The 19,225-nt window shown below is 44.1% G+C and overlaps 1 protein-coding gene across 7 annotated transcripts in view; it reads right to left on the bottom strand.

The window, feature by feature from the left end:
* TNPO1 (transportin 1) overlaps positions 1-19,225 on the bottom strand; it is a 167,836-nt gene that overhangs the window by 86,620 nt on the left and 61,991 nt on the right. For all 7 annotated transcript variants that reach the window (XR_007356564.2, XM_048849314.2, XM_048849316.2 and 4 more), the window contains 2 exons: positions 13,134-13,283; positions 1,456-1,562 (listed from right to left, as the gene is read on the bottom strand). Coding sequence is in view for 6 of the 7 variants with exons in the window: in XM_048849314.2 (XP_048705271.1) it covers positions 1,456-1,562; positions 13,134-13,283 (257 nt within the window). In the remaining variant the exon portion in view is untranslated. The remainder of the gene's footprint in view (positions 1-1,455; positions 1,563-13,133; positions 13,284-19,225) is intronic.

Consider the following 19,225-nt stretch of genomic DNA (forward strand, 5'->3'; position numbering starts at 1 on the left):
TTAGTTTCAACTCAATTTCATGACGAAAAGAGACAGACAAGTAATTTTACATTTTGATCTGATCTGCAAGATCCCAACTTGAATAGTAGTAGACAGATTTTGTTTGGTCATTCAGTGCTAGTCTATTCATACTGCATGTTTTCCCTGCCATATTTACTAAACATATTTGATAATTAAGAGTACAAATCAGATCTTAAGATATGGACAAAAAACTTTCCTCCATTTATACTAATGCAGAGCATTTTCCCCTGTATTTCAAAGTTTTAAATCCAGTGTGACAATTTCCTAAATTATCGGTACTTGATCATTTTGTGGCTGGAGTTTTACGATTTATCATACACATTTAAAATCAAGTTGAACATTATTTTTGAAGTGTTTTCTCCCACTCCATCCAAAATAAAGTATTCAGAAAATAAGAAAAATAGCTTATCCAGAAGAGTTAGCCTACCTAGACCATCCCTGTCAGATTTGATCTTGGGTACTATTTATTGCTCTCAAATCTCTACAGAGACTTTTTTTTAAAAACTACAACATCATCTCAAACAGCTTTTCTAGATCCAATATAGAGTAACTAAAATCATGTAGCAAAGGGAATCCAGTAGTAGGTTATATTTTCATAACAGAGGTATCAACTGTTCTGATAATTTAAGACTTTAATCTAGCAAAGTTAACGTTTGCCTTCTTCTGGACCCATTTTTGATCACCTTATGTCTCAAAAGTAATCTCATTCTCACACCAGTCCAATGTAACATCTATGACCAAGTAAATTTTAGGATAAATTCCAGAAGGCAAGAAACAGAAGCCATACCACTTCAGTCAGGCAAAAGAGTAAGCCACTGTTCAGTTAAAAAATAGGTATGTGGCAATAAGAAGCTAGAATGAATAAGCAGTTGGAACTACTGAGCTCTAGAGCAGTGGTTCCCAAACATTTTACTAAGGTAACTCACTACTCCTGATCCCCCCCACACACCTTCCCTTTTTTAGCCCCCTAGCTCCCTGTTTCCCCATCTCTCTCCCTTCTCACTCAGCTCCTCCCACTCCCCGTGCCCCTCCCCAGCCCCGCCCCTTTACTCTTGCTCTCCAAGACCTGTCCCCTCCTGCAGCCCAGCCATGATCATCACCAGGCTGCTGACTGCTCATTCACTGGCCCTGTCAGCTACCTCTGAGCTGCAACCACAGCAGCCACCCAGCTGCCTCCTGCCCCGGGGAAGTGAGAACCCAAGGGACAGCCTGCTGGCTGGCCACCAGCCCAGCTGCTTCCTCTGTGCTACTACTGTTTGGATCCTGATCCCCACAGGAAGTGCTTCTGGGGCACATGCAACCAACCTAGACCATTCCTGCAATCCACTGGTGAATTGGGACCCATTGTTTGGGAAACGCTGCTCAAGATAGACCACAAGCATATGAAATATGACATTTTTCCTCTACATTTGTATTTGAAACAAAACTCCTCACCTCACAGGTATTGTAGTCTTCAGAATCCAAGAGGCTGCAAAGCTTTGGTAAGAGTTCAGGCCAATTCTGCAATTCCCCCTTAGAGGCAATGGTTGTAATCAGAATGCCTTGGATGTGTTGAAGAAAAAGAATGAAAAAAGTGAGATTCTCTTAAGAAATGCAGGATCCACTTTTTGGAAACACCCCCACCTCCCCAATACAATTGCCCAAAGAACTACTTAGTTAAGTAGTTTGCTTTTTGTTAAGAGCAGACAAATGTGGAGGAAGGCAATTTTATTACAAAGAAAGTTACTAGATAACCTCTCTCCTATTAGGAATGACTGGGAATCCAGCTGATTGTTCTTGCCTGTTGCCAAGGAGGTAGTTCAGATCTGTCGAACAACAACAAAAAGCTGGGTCACTCCCCCTCACCCTGCTAGCCCTCAAAACCTCCTTCAAACCAAATGCTAGAGCAGAGCACTACTCATGCTGTAACTTGGTTTAAGAAATTTGGTTTGCCAACATAGAAATGGAAAAAAAAAAAAAAAAAAACACCAATAGAAAGTAGAACCCAAATATAGGAGTGCCAATACTAGGCTTCTTGACATAAGTTTCCCACCACTACCACCACTGGTTGAGCACCACTAACTATAGCAACAGTGTAAGCACTACGAATAAGCAGGGAGAAAGGTGACCAACATTTTATGGATCATGCCATCCAACACTGCTCACATGACACAATACCTAACACTGATGGCTGCAGTATCTTTTCTACACTAGCATTCCGACTATTGCTATCATCAGTCAGCATATGTACTCTTGAACACAGGCAATGAGACAAACAAAACTAGCATCCCCAACAGTTCTCAATTTTAAATCAGTTCTCAATTTCCAGGGGTCTTCAATATGAATTTGAACATCCTCAAACATTGTACAAGAGCTTTAAGACCAAATACTGCTCTGTCTCTCCCCTGACTATTTTCATACTGTGTAGAAGATCAAATGAGTGTTCTCAGGAAGAGACATGCTCTGCTATCCCAGTTTGAAGAAGGTACTCCACAAATTTCTGAATGACCAACTGTTTCATTGTGTTGGTTTTTAATGTAGAGCACTAGATTCCTTCATCTCCTGGGTAGGGATTTAAATTTCAGAGTGGTGTCTCCAAATGAACTTGAAAATTCACCCACCTGATGTGATGTGGATGCATAAGGTGAACAAAACGTTGAGGTCTCCTCCATGTATGTTTTTCTGAACAGATTGGGGAAGGAAGTCATATAGTAGTCTGAGGTGGTGAAAGTTTTGGAAAAAACTGGCTATGCACCTGTCTCATGTCCTTCTGAAATTCCTCTAGGCTCTTGAAGAATGAATATCTTTAAAAGGTCTGTCTACAGTAAAGTTCTCTCATTGCTGCTTTATAGAGCAGAGGGATTTCTTACTCTGCAAGTTCAGCAACTGTCATATGCAAGTGCTCTTTAAAAAAAAAGAAAAGTTTACCGCCCAGAGATCTTAAAAGTAGCCGCGAGCTGGTTGGCTAAAGTATCTGCAAGGTGTGCATACAATAGCCTATTCAAGGCCTCTGACCTATTGACAAAGATTAGTCACAGTGACAGTGGATTGCATCTCAGTGTTGCTTGTGGATGATTACAATGCTTCCACTACTGGTCTTTAGGAAAGTAATTTAGTGGTTTTGCCAACCTTTTGGTCAGTTCCTTCCCCCTTCCCACCCCCGCATCTGAGGCAATAAATAGCTAAAATTTGTTTCAAACCCTTAGTATGTAGGCTCAAAGAATAATGAACAGAGTGACTGTGCAAATTAATGTTTAGACACCCTCATAGATTTTCATCCCAAACATTTGAGATTCTCATGGAATTTTACTCTCTAAAGATTTAAATAATAGCTCCCATCCCACTTATTCTGGTGATGAAGAAACTGAGGTGTCAAAAGATCTTTTAGCTTTCTAGATTTCTATTTATGAAGTTGAGAAGGACAACAGAAAGTAGCAGGCAATTGTAAGAGTTTCTTTTCCACTCCTTTAAGTTACAGCACTGCTAGAATCCTTTTGACCTAATATAAGACTCGAGACAAAGACAGAAAAGAAGGTTGCCTACCCATCGGGGTGCAACTGTGCCTCACTTTCCTCAGCTATCAACAGACTCCCTCAATTGAACATGGGCAAGTAGTCTTATGGCCAAACTACAAACTCCTCTCTATCAAAAGATTAAAAAGTTCAGAGCCCAACAAAAAGCCTTCGTCTAGTTCTGCTTTTTGAGCCACAGCTTTTCGTCAGCGGTGCAGGAAAGTTTTTCTACCCTTGAAAAGTCAACAACTTATCCTTTACTCTTGATGCAAGAGCATTAAACAATCCCTCTAAGCTGCACTACTGATGCATAGGGGAGACTCCAAGACCCTAAGCAATGAAGCAATTTTCCCACTTCACTCTTCTCTCAGAGCCATCTCCTATGCCTTTCTATGGTCTTCCTTTCTCCCAAACCATCTCCCCAGTCCTGTCACAGTCCCTCTTGAATTCTTTACCCAGCTCCCTCTCTGTTAAGAGCTGTACTACAGGTCTTGCCCAGACCATCAGCAGACCAAGTTGCTCCTTCTTGTAAGAAAAGGGAACTCGTCTATAGCCCAGACCACCTTCCCAGCATTCTTTCCTCTAGCCTATAGAGCCCAAGCAATCTGTTAGAGAACTACAGCCCCCAGAATACTTTCTGTCCTGGACTGAGGCAGCAACAAAATCCAAGTGGGAAGCCTGTTTTTGAAGGGCCAGAGTACCTGGTTACAGAGAAAAGTTTTTAATTTGAGGAGCGAATCGGTCAAACTCATCTCATGATAATCATGTTATCATTAAGGGTGTCTTAGGCCAGAATCTCATGCCTGTTGTACGCTTTAGCCTTTTCCAAGAAAGAAAAAGGTTGAGAGAGGAGCACTCATAGCTACAGAAAAACTCCGTTTGCACTCTACAGCTGAAGATGATGTAATGCAGAGGAAACCTGGCCATAGAACCTACTACAGTCAAGACTGTCAGCATTAGAAGATGAGCCTGAACAGCTGAAAACTGGATTTCACAACAGTTAGTGACTGAAGCGTGGTCATAGATGAAGTCACCCACTTTAAAGCTTCCCAGGGCATGGAGGTGCCTATAAAGGATGTCTCATCCACAGAAAACCAATAAAGTAAGGAATAAAAAAGCAAGCAATTTACTTGTGGTGGAACTTTGAAGTCTGTCTGGCTGCTGAAAGATCTTAAGCAGCTAAATAGTTGTGGGGGCTACACATTGAAGTGGTGGATGCCCTTTCATCCAGGGTGGTAGGGTGCTGAACAAGTAAGATGCCCAGACATTGCACTATGCAGGGTGCAAAAAGTGTTCATATACATGAGCTCTGACCTCAGCCTTGACCAAGCAGTATAAGCTAGCTTCTCTGTGGAAGCCTTGTTCATACAAGCCTTCTTAAATATTATAGCTGGAGGCAAATAAGAATATGCATGAAAGAAAGCACTTCCATTCATAAATATGAGAAGTAGCTATGCTGAAGAATTATCTTAATATAGAAAGGAAAAGCTAAGTTACTCTTTTCATAATTGCATATTCCATTCACCCAGCTAGGTTTTAAAAGTCTTTGTTAGAATAGAAACTCTAGCAATTTCCTTTAAGACGGATCTACTTCAAAGGGGTAGGAGTAAAGGGAATTTGGTCAGTCTGCACTTAGAAAACCATGCTGGTGACACTGCTCATTAATTGTCAGAATCCCCATATTTTAAAAGAAAACTGCAAAAAAAATATAGAAATCAGTTATATAGCATACATACAGACAAAACCAAATCACAGAATTTCACGAATTCCCAGGACAGGGTTAGATTTTCAAGCAATTGCTTTTAGGACGGTAGCAGCAATTTTTCTTTCAGAACAGAGAAAAATGTTCAAAACATAGCACTTTTAAAATATCTGTAGCAATATTTTGCTCTGCTGATTAAGATAAATCAAACCACACACATTCATTTGAAACAGTAGGGGAACACAGTTCTTTGATATTAGTATGAGCTACATTCCAGATGTTAGACTTACTAGTTTTCTTGCTGAAAGTTCTAGGAAGGAACTATTCAAAAGATCCATGAAGGTATGCAGATTGTGTCAGTTTATTTAAAACTAAAGCAGCCCTAAGCAAACAAATTCTGCTATTGTCTATTTTGGAAGTGAGGGGTAGAAGGGTAAACTGTTGAAACACCGACATCCTCCAAATATTTTGTTAGTCTTTGCAGATGGCCTCCAAGAAAGATTGTGGTATGAGGGGTTACTTTTGGAGGAGTTTATTTTAAAAATAAGTAAGTTTTTTTTAAAACAAGTGGGGGAACAGATTCAGCACTTAAATACATTTTAAATCTTGTAAGAGTTTCAGGCCACAGTTAAACAGGAAGCATCTTGTCTCCCTTTTCTCCTCAAAAAGGAAATATAGTGCTCTTACAATTAAAGAATTTCTGCCTAACAGCAGTGACAAAGCATTCTCAAGATATTCAGCTCTTGTAAGTTTTCAGCATAACCCAACTTATTATCTTGATAACAATGGGGACAAAGTAAACAAAGGCTTCTAAACTCCCAAAGGAACAAAGATGGTATACAAAGTTTCACACAAACTGATTTGGTGCAGAATATGCGCTATCACGTCACCAAGCTTACATATAATTTAACATGACCTTCTAGCACGAAACAAAACTGGAAGATGGCAACTAGTCTAGTCCAATGGCAGTAAGACAAGTTGCAAAAATAGCCTTTAGAGTATTACACTCAGCACATAAATGTCTGTAGGCCAATCCCACCCCTAACCTTCCAAAATGTGCACATATATCATGTCAATTAAGACCGGAGGAAAACTGCAGTAATTCAGGGTAGGCCAGCTGCTTGGGCAAGCGTAAAAATTCTGTTACACTTCCACTCTCCTGCATTGAGCTGTGTACCCACAGGATGCGTTAGCATGAAGAAGAGAGGTTACTTACAAGGAGCTGTGTTCTTCCGTAGGTAAAGGCATCAGGCTCCTTTTAAACATCTAGCTCAGTGGTTCTCAATCCGCAGGTCACTTGTGGCCCAATCAGCACATGGCTGCGGCCCATGTGACATCCTCAGGGCCACACAGGTAGTGTGTGTATATATTGCGTGGATTCGACCCACATAACAGAGCTGCTTTGCGGCCCACAATGGTAAATAGGTTGAGAACCACTGATCTAGATTCTGAAGATATACCTCCTGGTATACAACAGGGTTGAATACACTGGCTATAGTGAAGTCTTATACTGCTTCAGGCAAGAACCCAAGATGAGGTCTAAGCATCAATTTGTCTATTTACACTACAATGTAGAGAGGAGCGTCATTACACCCTGGAATTGAAACACTTCTTGCTGATGCAAGTGCTATCCAGAATGTTGTCTTAAGGGACATGAGTTTTAGGAAGGCACCCTTGAAAAATTTAAAGGGAAGCCCCATTAGCTTGGCAAGCTCCAAATATAAATCCCAGAAGGGAAATGGTTCCCTTCTGAGAAAAAGCATTTACTAAGTCCTTTTAAGAATCTGACTAATGTAGAATGAGGAAAAAAATCCATTTTGCACTGCACATGCTGATAATCAGCTTATAGCCATGAGTTGTACTTTTACAGAAATACTAGTTATACATCAAGGACTGGTCACAAGTTGTCCAATATAGCAGGGATTCCACCTTACAGGTAGGAACAGATTCTTGTTGCTGGACCACATGGAGGATCTCTTCCATTTTTGGAGATAAAATAAAACTTTTCTGAACTGGATGAAGATTTCTTGCATTCTCTGAGATTATCCAGGCTAACAGTGGGGAGTTTCTCCAGGTAGCGCTGAAGCACCCAGCTATTCCACAGAAACAAAAAGGTGTAGAGATTGTGGAAATGGGAAAGAAGGTTGTAGGGAGAGCAGCAAGAGCTCAGCGTACCAGCTCTGGGACCAGCCACACTGGGAACACCAGAATAGCTACTGCAGTCTCTTGATTTCCTATAGCACTGTAAGGATGAGTGGGACTGAGGAAAGATACATAGTAAGCCTTCATTCCAGTCCAGAAGAAATAGATCTGACAATAAGAAAAGGAGTACTTGTGGCACCTTAGAGACTAACCAATTTATTTGAGCATGAGCTTTCGTGAGCTACAGCTCACTTCATTGGATGCATATCGTGGAAACTGCAGCAGACTTTATATATACACACAGAGAATATGAAACAATACCTCCTCCCACCCACTGTCCTGCTGGTAATAGCTTATCTAAAGTGATCATCAGGTTGGGCCATTTCCAGCACAAATCCAGGTTGTCTCCCTCCACCCCCCCACACAAATTCACTCTCCTGCTGGTGATAGCCCATCCAAAGTGACCGGGTCCTGATCAAGATTATCATGCACATTGTGTAAAGAGTTGTCACTTTGGATGGGCTATCACCAGCAGGAGAGTGAATTTGTGCGGGGGGGTGGAGGGTGAGAAAACCTGGATTTGTGCTGGAAATGGCCCAACCTGATGATCACTTTAGATAAGCTATTACCAGCAGGACAGTGGGGTGGGAGGAGGTATTGTTTCATATTCTCTGTGTATATATAAAGTCTGCTGCAGTTTCCACGGTATGCATCCGATGAAGTGAGCTGTAGCTCACGAAAGCTCATGCTCAAATAAATTGGTTAGTCTCTAAGGTGCCACAAGTACTCCTTTTCTTTTTGCGAATACAGACTAACACGGCTGTTACTCTAAGATCTGACAATGACTTTTTGTCCCTGCCTGCTCTTCTGCAGCATAAAAGGCACTTCATGTTTCCTCTGGAAGCAAAGAGATCCACTTTCAGGTTTCCAGTCTCCTGAAGGTTGCATGGACCACTCATTTGGATCCTGCTTTCTCCTGCTGAGGAAGTCTGATTGCACACTGGTCTCTACAAGATGTAATTATGGGGAGGATTCTGTGTTTGGTGCACCAATACCAGAGTTTCCCTGCTTTTGTACAGATGGTAGGAAGTAGATCACTTCTTGTTTATGTACTACATGATCACGGTGATGCCCATCAGGACCCGGATCACTTGGTGTTGATGTGGTGGTAGAAAGGTTCAGGTTCCAGCTAACTGCCCTGAGTTCCAGAACACACATGTAGAGCTTTGCCTCTCTGGTATTACAACTGCCATGTACTTGCAGTTCTTGGTAATGCCCTCCCCTGCCCACATTGGAGGCATCTGTAGGAGCAGGAGGAGTTTAAGGCACTCAAAGTGAATCGACTCCTTTTAATATAAATGTTCTTGATTTCCCACTAGTAGTTGCAGAAGGTAGTGTAGAACAGTTAGCCTGCTCAACTTGCTGCATTTGGGATGTGCTGCTGAGTCACCCAGTAATGTAGTGGCCTCATATATAAGCAGTCATACAAGGAGAAAAAAGTTGAGGATGTCCTGTGACCTATCAGCCTCAAACATAACTTGGTGGGCTGGCTGACTCAGGTTTGTGATGAATTGGTAATACTTATACAATTTATTAATTGTTTGAGATTATGTCAGACTTCAAACTCCATTTTGTGCAGTCTTTTTTTCTCCTCTATGGTCGGTTTGCCTTAGTGTTAGGCTGAAAATTCCACAGGTTGGTAGCAGAAGAACAACATAGCCAACTTGATTTCTCAGTTGTTGGAAATCTGTCCAGACAAAGGATTGGTCCCTGCTCAAAAAAACTGTTTTAGTGGTAAAGCCACCCTGGCAACAACGTTACCAGACGGGAGTCTGTGCTCATGTGGGGAAACTGACAAGGGTGTCACCTGGGTACAGGAGGCTGAAGGTTTTAAAAGGGAAGAGGCAGGTCTGCTTGGAGACCTTCTTCAGTACATAAGGGACAGACTACTCACCATGCAACAGCCTGCAAGAGGCACGAGAAACCCTGCCTACCTGGACACTAATGGCACGCCCATGACTCACAAGAAAAGAGTTAGCTAGAATGTGAGACACATTGCAGTTTCAGATGTTTATGGTTTTGTATGATCTATACTATCTTATGCTTCATGTGATTAGATATAAAAGAGCAAAAACTGTTAGATTGTGAAAAGTTTGTGTGTTGACTACTTCACCTATGCACCTGAGAGAGCCCGACTGTAAACCAAAAGCTTCACGCCTTTTGCGTGTAGTTCTGGGAGATGGGTGTGTTTAAGCAACAGCAGTCTCTCAGGGGTCAGTGATGGTCCTGAAGGCCTAGAGCAGATGGGCTGAAGAACCCCATTTCAAGGAGGCAGAAAGAGTCAGTGGATAACTAGCAAAGGATTTAAAAAACAAAAAACAACCTATCTGGACTTTTAATATGTCAGAGGGAATCAGGAGGTGCCACCACTGTAATATCTGTTGGCAAAAGGGAACATGTGGAATGTGAAGCTCGTTAAGCTGTTTATAGTCACAGGTGGCAGCATCAAGTGATGGCCCCAATTAGGGAATCCCCATCATCCAAATGGACATCAACCCCCACATCAGTCACTGGTGTGGTGACATGTGAGAGTTGGGGAAGGTAGTGCTGAGAAATCAGGTCACCTGGAACGACAGTCAGTGCTGTAGGCTGTGTTAACAGTGTTGGTGCTGACGAAGCATCCCTTCAGCTCCAGGGCTAGATGTATGGGGCCAGTCAGTCAATAAAAGCCTGGATAGACCCTTGAAAGTGAGACCACATTAACGCACGCGAAAGGATGCTGCATTATATCTCACCAGGGCCCCCTGACACATGGGGGGCTATTGTGAATCAAAACCCAATGTCAACACTGGCATGGGGCCCTCAAATCCCACCCCAGATTACACCAAGGGAATTTCTGGGCCAGTCTCAGAACAATGTAATCTCATAGATGAGGCTGGGTGACAAGGCAACAGCATGTAAGCTAAGGAGCCAATATATGAGCTGATGGCCCAGTGCCAAGCACAGAGACAGAAGGGATCCTAGGGATTCTCAAGTAGAACCACCTCTCGGAGACTAGCATCAACTGGTTTGGCTCCAATAGTTCCAGTGCCAAGAGTTGGAGACGGCATTGTTCCAGTCTGCTTAGTACTGAAGAGCTCAGCACCAGAGAACCCAATGAGGAGCAGCAGCATCTTTCTCTCTGGTACAATGTTGCATGGTGCAATGTTCTCTCTTTTTGAAGGAAGGGGATCCAGAGACTGTTGCTGATGCTAGAGGAGCAGAGGCTAACTCCCTAAGTAAGCTCAATGGGAGTCTAGGCAATTATAGGTGCCTGGTTGCTCAGTGCCAACATAGCAGCCTAGCAGACTGTGATGGCTTAGCAATGGGCTTCTTAGGTTTGGCTAGTGTCAAATGCCCCTACCAGGAGCCAGGCTGTGACTGGAAGGAATCTGTGGGGACCCTGCAGTTGAGGTTGTGATGGATGGTGGCACTGAAGTGGGTGCTTTAGCACTCAGGACAGTCATTCTAGCCTAGACAAAACTAGGCAGCTGATATTCATCTTCAGAATTATCATGTGCCGAAGAATCCTTGCAAGAATCCTTCAATGCACAAAAATAGCTGCATTATAAACCCAGGAGCACTTCCAAACCCCTTGTCATAGGGTTCCTCGGTCGCCACCCAGTGTACTTCATTGCCTGGCCAGTTCATGTGGTGTCATGGTCACAAACACACACCAAGTTGTGACCCTTTCGCCAAGGTGTGTATTTACAAAATCACAGTGTAATGCAGGCTTACAGAAAAGGAAGGCTTCCCCGCAGCCTTCGCTCCTCAGTCCAGGCTCACCCCCCCTAGCTTTCTTTCTGAGCTTCCCCTTGCTTCCTGTTCCTTCCATTTCTATCCTCCCAATTACATAGTTAACCCAGTGATTACCACCCAGGTGCTCATGATCCCCCAACAGAAAGTGTTTCATGCTGCAGCAACATCAGTGACAAGGTACTACAAACAGTGCCTTGTCTCACCCTACAGTTCCGTTGGGAGACAGGCAAATCCACTTCAAAAGGAGCAACAGGGTTCTCTTTTCCAGTGTGAGCTACAAACAGGCCACACAGGAGCTGAAATGCACTCCTTAACCAGCTCCACTGATTACATCCTTTGAGGTACGTGAGAGCCAGCAGAGAAGATCTTAGGCATTTCAAAGCCCTGAGAGCAGAAAAGTTGCAGAAACTTGCCTCTACCTTTTTAGCAGGAGAACAGAAATGTGGGGGGGGGGGGCGGGCTGTAGGAGGGAAATAAAAAAAAAAAAAATCACAAAGCAATTCTAAAAGAAATGGAGGAAGGTAGAAGAAAGGAGTGTTAGCAACAGACATGCTTCCCCTCCCACCACCTCCCAAAAAAGTCACATAGGAAAAAAGATCCATACAGAAATGGACTTGAGGGATCAAAGAGAAATTTGCTGTGTATCTAATAAACCTCTCTCCTCAGTTAGTAATCAGTCAAGATTATAGATACGAACTCCCATATCACCCTCCAAAAAAAGCCCACCAGCTAGGACACAAATAGTGATATTCCATTTTCAGAAACTTTCTCTGATAGGAGATTGTGACTAAATTTGGTCAAACAGTGACTTTTCTACTGTTTGGAATATAATAGAAACAACAGCAGAATTTAAAACATTTAATAAGTTAGACAAGGGATCAACAAAAAAGGCTAGAACTAAAAAAATATATCTTCTTAGTTTCTTTTGTTGTCCTTTTCATTGTAAGCGCTTCAGAACAGGAAAGGTCGCTTTCTGTGAATCTCTACAACACAGTAAAATGGTGCCCTACTCTTGATTTGTCCCTATTGTCTGTACCACAACACAATTCACTCGAAGTTTAAAAAAAAAAAAAAGTACAGACGCTACTACAAAATGTCAGTTAATATAAGAAGTTGTTTCACTGCTGTAGTCAACAAAGTTAAATATGATTTTGAAACGGTCATTCACCGCATTCCAATTTTAGATGCAAAGCTTAGGGACAGTTATGAAATTAGTTAGCAGTACAACCAGCAACCTCGTGTTTCAAGGCTCTATCCAATCACCAGCAGGGAATCAGGAACTATTTTTTTCCTCAATGTGCATCTGCCTAGATGTATTGTAGGAGTAGTATTTTTCAATCTTTCTCTGCAGCCTGGGGCACCTGCTGGAATCATCTGGGCATCTCCCACCTAGTCAAAATTATACCAAGCGCACGTCAGGGACCTTGAGCACTGCTGGCACCTTGCTCTCTCCTGTTTTATGCCTGCTACATGTGGTTTAGTCTTTTGAGGACTGAAATGCTTTAGCCTAACTGAAGCCTTTTGGCTTAATATAAGGGTAGCTGTGTGAAAATTTAATGGTACTGTGGCATACAGAAAGTCATACTAATAGACCTACTTAGTGGTCCCTTCTGGCCTTAAACCATGAAACTTATGTCAAAAATTATGAGCTTGAATTCTCAATTCAGCTTTAAATAAGAAGGAAACAAGTCAGAAGTGTACGTCTCATGAGTCTGATAAAGAAAACTTTACACAGATGCAACTATTAAGCTGCATTTCAGACTCATCTTTATGTTGCGTTCAAAACACATTAGTTTTGACAGTATCATGCCTTTTACACCACTTTAATTTAGCTCTAACTGGTCATGCAGATAATTTCAGAAAGTTGCAGAAATAGAAGTAACTCAGATTCTCCCTATTTATACATCAGAGATAAGAAATGCAACAAGCAAGCTGGAAGAACAATACCAACAACAGAAAATTTGTATCTGGAAACTCACCTACAGTTGCTCTAATTAATGGGGAGGAGTCACCAATGTTGTTTAGACATTCACTCTTGATGAAGTCCGTTACTCCATTTGGAAAGTTGTGAAAATGGGCTTTCACATTATTCTTCAATATGAGACCACTCAGGGATCGTGTGGGTTCATCTGCACAATACAATAAAATTACATTCAGATTTCACTGGGTGTATAGGACACTAGCACATGTACTCTTTCAAAGGAAAGAGTCATACACAAAATGTTTTGTACCACTAAATTTCAGTATCTCCTGTTCTGCTTTTAAGACAATAGTTGCTTTCAAGGGTAAAAAATATCCGTCAGGTGAAGTTAAGGCTAACTACTAGCAATGGTTGCAGAATTAGGGCATGGCTATACTTGCGAGTTAAGAGTGCATTAAAGCAGCCCTGTGTGCTCTAACTCGCGATGCGTCCACACTGGCAAGGCACGTACAGCGCTCCTGGTACTCCACCTCGGCGAGTGGAATAACGTTTGATACGCCCCCGCTGGAGCGCCATGGAGCCAGTGTGAAAGCCCTGGTCTGTTAATGCGCTCTGATCAGCCTCCAGAAGTGTCCCACAATGCCTATTCTAGACACTCTGGTCATCACCTTGAAGGCTACTGCCCTGCCCTCAGGTGACCAACCGTCAGATCTGCCCTTTAAATTCTCTGGGAATTTTGAAAGTCACTTTCCTGTTTGCTTAGCCGGGCGTGGAGTGCTCTCAGTGAATCTTTCCAGGTGACCATGCCTCCAAGCATCAGGTGATCCCCCATATGGAGTAATGGCAAGGTACTGGACCTCAGTGTTTGGGGGGAGGAAACTGTCCAGTCCCAGCTAGGCTCCAGCCATAGGCATTACGATACCTTCTGGCAGATATCAAGGGACATGATGGAAAAGGGCCAGGACCGGGATGCACTGCAGTGCAGGGTTAAAGTGAAGGAGCTGCGGAATGCCTACCGCAAAACCCGCAAGGCAAACAGCTGCTCCGGTGCTGCCCCTGCGACCTGCCGTTTCTACAAAGAGCTGGATGTGACACTTCGTGGTGACCCCACCTCCACTCCGAGTACCACCATGGACACTTCAGAGCCCAGTTCAACAAGGCAGGAGGAGCAGCAGCAAAGCAGGAGCGAGGGTGGTGAGGCGGAGGAAAACACCCCGGAATCCCTAGATGCATGCAGCCAGGAGCTCTTCACAAGCCAGAAGGAAGGTAGCCAGTCATGGAGGCCAGTGCTTGTGGAAGGACAAACACCAGAGGAAGTTCCCGGTAAGCGGCTTTTATTTTGGGAAGGAAGTTATTCGGTGCGGGCTCTTGGGATGAGCAGGGTTAGGGCTGCATGCATGCCTAGATGCAGAATAGGGCATTGATGTGCTCTCTCACAATCACGGTAATCAGCCTCAGTGATCTCTTCAAAGGTCTCATCCAGAACTTGGGCAATGCGCTTGCGCAGGTTTCTTGGGAGAGCCACTGTAGCCCTTGCCCCAGTAAGGCTAATATGTCTGTGCCACTGTGCCGTGAGGGGCGGGGGGAGGACCATTGCTGCACACAGGCAAGCTGTATATGGGCCAGGGCGGAAGCCACATTGTAGCAGAAGACCCTTCCTTGGTTCCCAGGTCACCCTCAGCAGCGAGATATCTTCCAGGACGAACTCCTGTGGAAACCGTGGGGACAGTGTTCAGTACAGGGGCCCCCCGCAGCTGTTGGCTCTCCCCAAGGCACAGAAACCCAGAGGACAGTACAGCCATGAAACAAATCATTTCCCCCAGACCCTGTGCTTACTCACTATTTTGGGGCTCCTGTGGGGTATGTGCGCTTGCTTTGGGATGGGCAAATTATGCTATTGTATAGACTGTGCTTGCTCTCCTTAAGTACGGGGGAAATCATTGCTCAGTCTGGCGTGAACAGTGCTGCCGCTGTTAAGTATTGCATTTTCCCTTTACAGATGCAACCTTGAGATCTCAGCCATCCGTGTTATCACCGGCCAAGAGACTGCAAAGACTCAGGAAGAGGCCACGCAGAAGCAAAGAAGACATGCTGTATGAAGTAATGCAGCAGTCACTTAACGAGAATCTAAAAGTGCAAGAGTGGCGGGAGAGTGAAAGGAGGATCCGCCAGCAGAATGCCACCACAAAAGCGCGGAGCTCCAGCAACAAAGTACGGATCGGCTGATAAGCATCATGGAGCGTCAAGCGGACACGATCCAGGCGCTCGTAGCCATGCAGGTGGAGCACTACCGGGCCCACGCACCTCCCCCCCACCGCCCTTCTCCCAAAACTCTTCCCCTTGAGCCCCCATGTCACCTACAACCCACTTTCCCCAACATCTGGGTTCTTACCGCCACTAGTTGCCTCCAACACCTGTAGCTTCACCACCCAGCCCTGAAAACTACGACCCTCGCCCGCTGCACTCACCCACCCCCATCACCATGCAGTATAGCCATCCTGAAGTGCAGCACTCATTGCACCGCACTCCAGACAGGAAGGCTGAATATGATAACAGGACATACGCAAAACTACGATTGTACTGTTTCCCACTCCACCCCCTTGCCTTTTCTGTTTCCCAAGCAGTTGTGTTTCTTTTTAATAAAGGGATTTTTTGGCTTTGAAAACATTCTTTATTTTTGCATAAAGTAAAAGATATGTTAGCCCAGGAAAGAAACAGGCACTGCAAGTCAGCGTAGCAAACACAGATTCCTACTAACATTGGAACCACTGCACTTCACTCTCGTGCAGGGCACCAGACATTACTGGTGGCTTTCAGCCTCAAGGCATCCCTAATCCTTGCAGCCCCCGCGCTGGGCCCCTCCAATAGCTCTGCTCTCTGGATGTTCAAATTCAGCCTCCAGGTGTTGAACATCTGAGGTCCATGCCCAAGTGAATCGTTCACCCTTCCCTTCACAAATGTTATGGAGGGTACAGCACACGGATATAACCGTGGGGGATCGGTCATCGGCCAGGTCCAGCTTCCCACATAGAGAGCGCCAGCAGCCCTTTAAATGGCCAAAAGCACACTCCACAGTCATTCTTCACCAGCTCAGCTGGTTGTTGAATCACTCCTTGCTGCTGTCAAGGCTCCCTGTGTGGGGTTTCATGAGCCACGGCATTAAAGGGTAAGCGGGGTCTCCAAGGATCACAATGGGCATTTCGACTTCCCCTACGATGATGTTCTGGTCTGGGAAAGAAGTCCCAGCTTGCAGCTTCCTGAACAGGCCAGTGTTTGGAAAGATGCGTGCGTCATGCACCTTTCCGGGCCAGCCCGCATTAATGTCAATGAATTGCCCACGGTGATCCACAAGCGCCTGGAGAACCATAGAAGAGAAACAGCCCTTCCAATTAACATACTCTGAGGCTAGGTGGGCTGGTGCCAGATTTGGAATATGCGTCCCATCTATCGCCCCTCCTCAGTTAGGGAAACCCATTTGTGCAAAGCCATACACAATATCCTGCACATTACCCAGAGTCATGGTTCTTCTGAGCAGGATGCGATTAATGGCCCTGCAAACTTGCATCAACACGATTCCAACGGTCGACTTTCCCACTCCAAACTGGTTAGCGACCGATCGGTAGCTGTCTGGAGTTGCCAGCTTCCAGACTGCAATAGCCACCCGCTTCTCCACCATCAGGACAGCTCTCAATCTCGTGTTCTTGCACTGCAAGGTGGGGGCGAGCTCATCACGCAGTCCCATGAGAGTGGCTTCTCTCATCCGAAAGTTCTGCAGCCACTGCTTGTCATCCCAGACTTACATGACGATGTGATCCCACCACTCAGTGTTTGTTTCCCGAGCCCAAAAGCGGCATTCCACGGTGGTGACCATGTCAGTGAAAGCCACAAGCAATCTCATGTTGCATGCGTTACTCGAGTCGATATTCTCAGAGTCCTCACTGTCACTTTGGATCTTAAGGGGTAACTCAACTGCCAAACGTGACATGCTGTTGAGACTCGTCAGCATATTCCTCAGCAGTTTGGGCTCCATTCCCACATACCGAAAGGGAAGACAGAGCGTGCAGCACAAAATAGGTTGAAAGATGGCACCAAATGTAGATGGAAGCACAGGGATGTTGGGACAGCACCCAGAATGCCCTCCCCCCCTCAAGCCACAGCACGAGAATGGGAAGAGGTACTTTATAGGCAGCTATCTCACAGTGCACAGCTCCCAATGCCGCGGCAAGTGCTGCAAATCTGGCCACGCCAGTGCACTTGCAGCTGTCAGTGTGAACAGACGGCAGCACTTTCCCTACTGCACTCTTTGAAGGCTGGTTTAAGTCAAAGCGCTCTACAACTGCAAGTGTAGCCATACCCTTAGAAACAGAATCTCTCATGTCTACTGAAAACTGTAAATTAAGCATCTTTGTGGTGGTGGGTGTGTACTACAAAACATCTGGATTCAGTTTCTCCTCCTTATCTTGCAAGTCAAGCAAGAAAGATTAGAAGTGATGTGGGGACAAGTGCAATAAATCCCTGAGAGAAAGTAGTACACGTCATATTACTGAACAAACTAAGGAAGTATTATACAAGATTCTTCAGACCTAGCTATTCCAAACTATTTCCAGATGGAGGAAAACATGCTGTGTCCCAATATTTATTTTGTTACACTAGGATTCATATTACATAACATTTTAATTAAAGCTCTTGACAAAAAGAAAGTTATGAAGTGGTGTCTGTTTCCCCATGAATCCACTTGGCTAGATATAGAATAATCAAAGCTCGTATTAGTTTTGGATTTTCTGGGTTTACTTATCTTTGCCTTTAGTGTCCCAATAAATTATAAAAAAAAACAGCTTAGATTTCAAATGCCTTGGGGGCAAGAACCTGTCTGAATGTTTCTATAGAAACATTCAACCAATCACTCAATACACATGATAGCAATTAGATTACATCAAGGAATAAATATTTAACTTCACAGATTAAAGCAAAGAGCAGTATAAATATATGAAGCCTTTCAAACCACCTTTTAGACATTTTAATAAACATGGAATGCAAAGCCTTGACCCAAAAGCAAAGTCTCCCCCCCCCAATCAAGAGTTAAGAATGTCCACAGAATCTTTTTAATGAGAACACTCAGTACTATTTCAGCACTTAGAATACGCATTAGAGAACAAGACTAAAGTACAAAGCACAATAAAATCAGCCACCAAAGAAATGTAGCTGTTCACACCATTTCTAGAATGTTTGAAATACCAGAAGCCGAAAGTTATTATTTCACTTGATAGACTAGGATCCACGTAAAAGACATCCAATTTTTTCAGGGTGGCACGTTAAGAGACTTTTCATCAGATTTGGATTAGCTAGTTAAAGCAACAGAAGTGATCACACTCACTGGTTTATACAGCACTTCCCATTAGCCAGCTTCTATAGCTGTCTAAGGCAACTACTTAGTGTTATCTATCTTCTGACCAAAAGAAAGGGTCTGAGCATATGAATGGCCTAGAGCTCAGAACCATCAGGCTGGTCTATGTAACGTTTCTACTTGTCTTCCAAAATTCCATAGTGCAGATAAGTCAAGACCACACGACACCCATGCAGTATGTGAAGAAGAAAAGGGTCACCCATTTCTAGCCTGCGTATCTGGGAAGCCATCTACTTCTGAAATTGTACCCTAAGAACAAGTGCCCAATGGTCCTCAAGCTCCCCAGAGCCTAACAACTCTAGCAGGCTTCCTGAGCAGACAGTGGCCAACCATGAATGGTCCTTGCTCAGTTCCAGCACAGAAATGATATTTCATTTGTGGGGAATGCCCACCAGAGACTTGTTTGCCACAAGTACAATATAAAATGTCAGAATGTTTGCTCCAGAGGAGGCCTGAACCTAGGGTCGCTATGAGATGCCTTCCTCTGGTAGTGGAGATGTATGCCTTTCTACCTGTGCCCCTGATCCCTGGAGTGATCTCAAGATAAGAGAATGTCATGATTACTTAGTAGGAGGGGCATTTATTTGAACAACAAAGCCGTTGAATCAGTTTCCAGCTTTTGCTAGCTGGGTTCTATACTTACCAGCTCCTCCAGTTCACAAGGGTTCTGGAATGGGGGGGTGGGGAGAAGTAGCACATCAGTCAACCATCGACAGTGGTAGAGGCATGACTGCCTCGTCCGGAGA

The sequence above is a fragment of the Caretta caretta genome, chromosome 5 (genome assembly GCF_965140235.1).
Source record: "Caretta caretta isolate rCarCar2 chromosome 5, rCarCar1.hap1, whole genome shotgun sequence".
In the NCBI taxonomy this organism is placed as follows: domain Eukaryota; kingdom Metazoa; phylum Chordata; order Testudines; family Cheloniidae; genus Caretta; species Caretta caretta.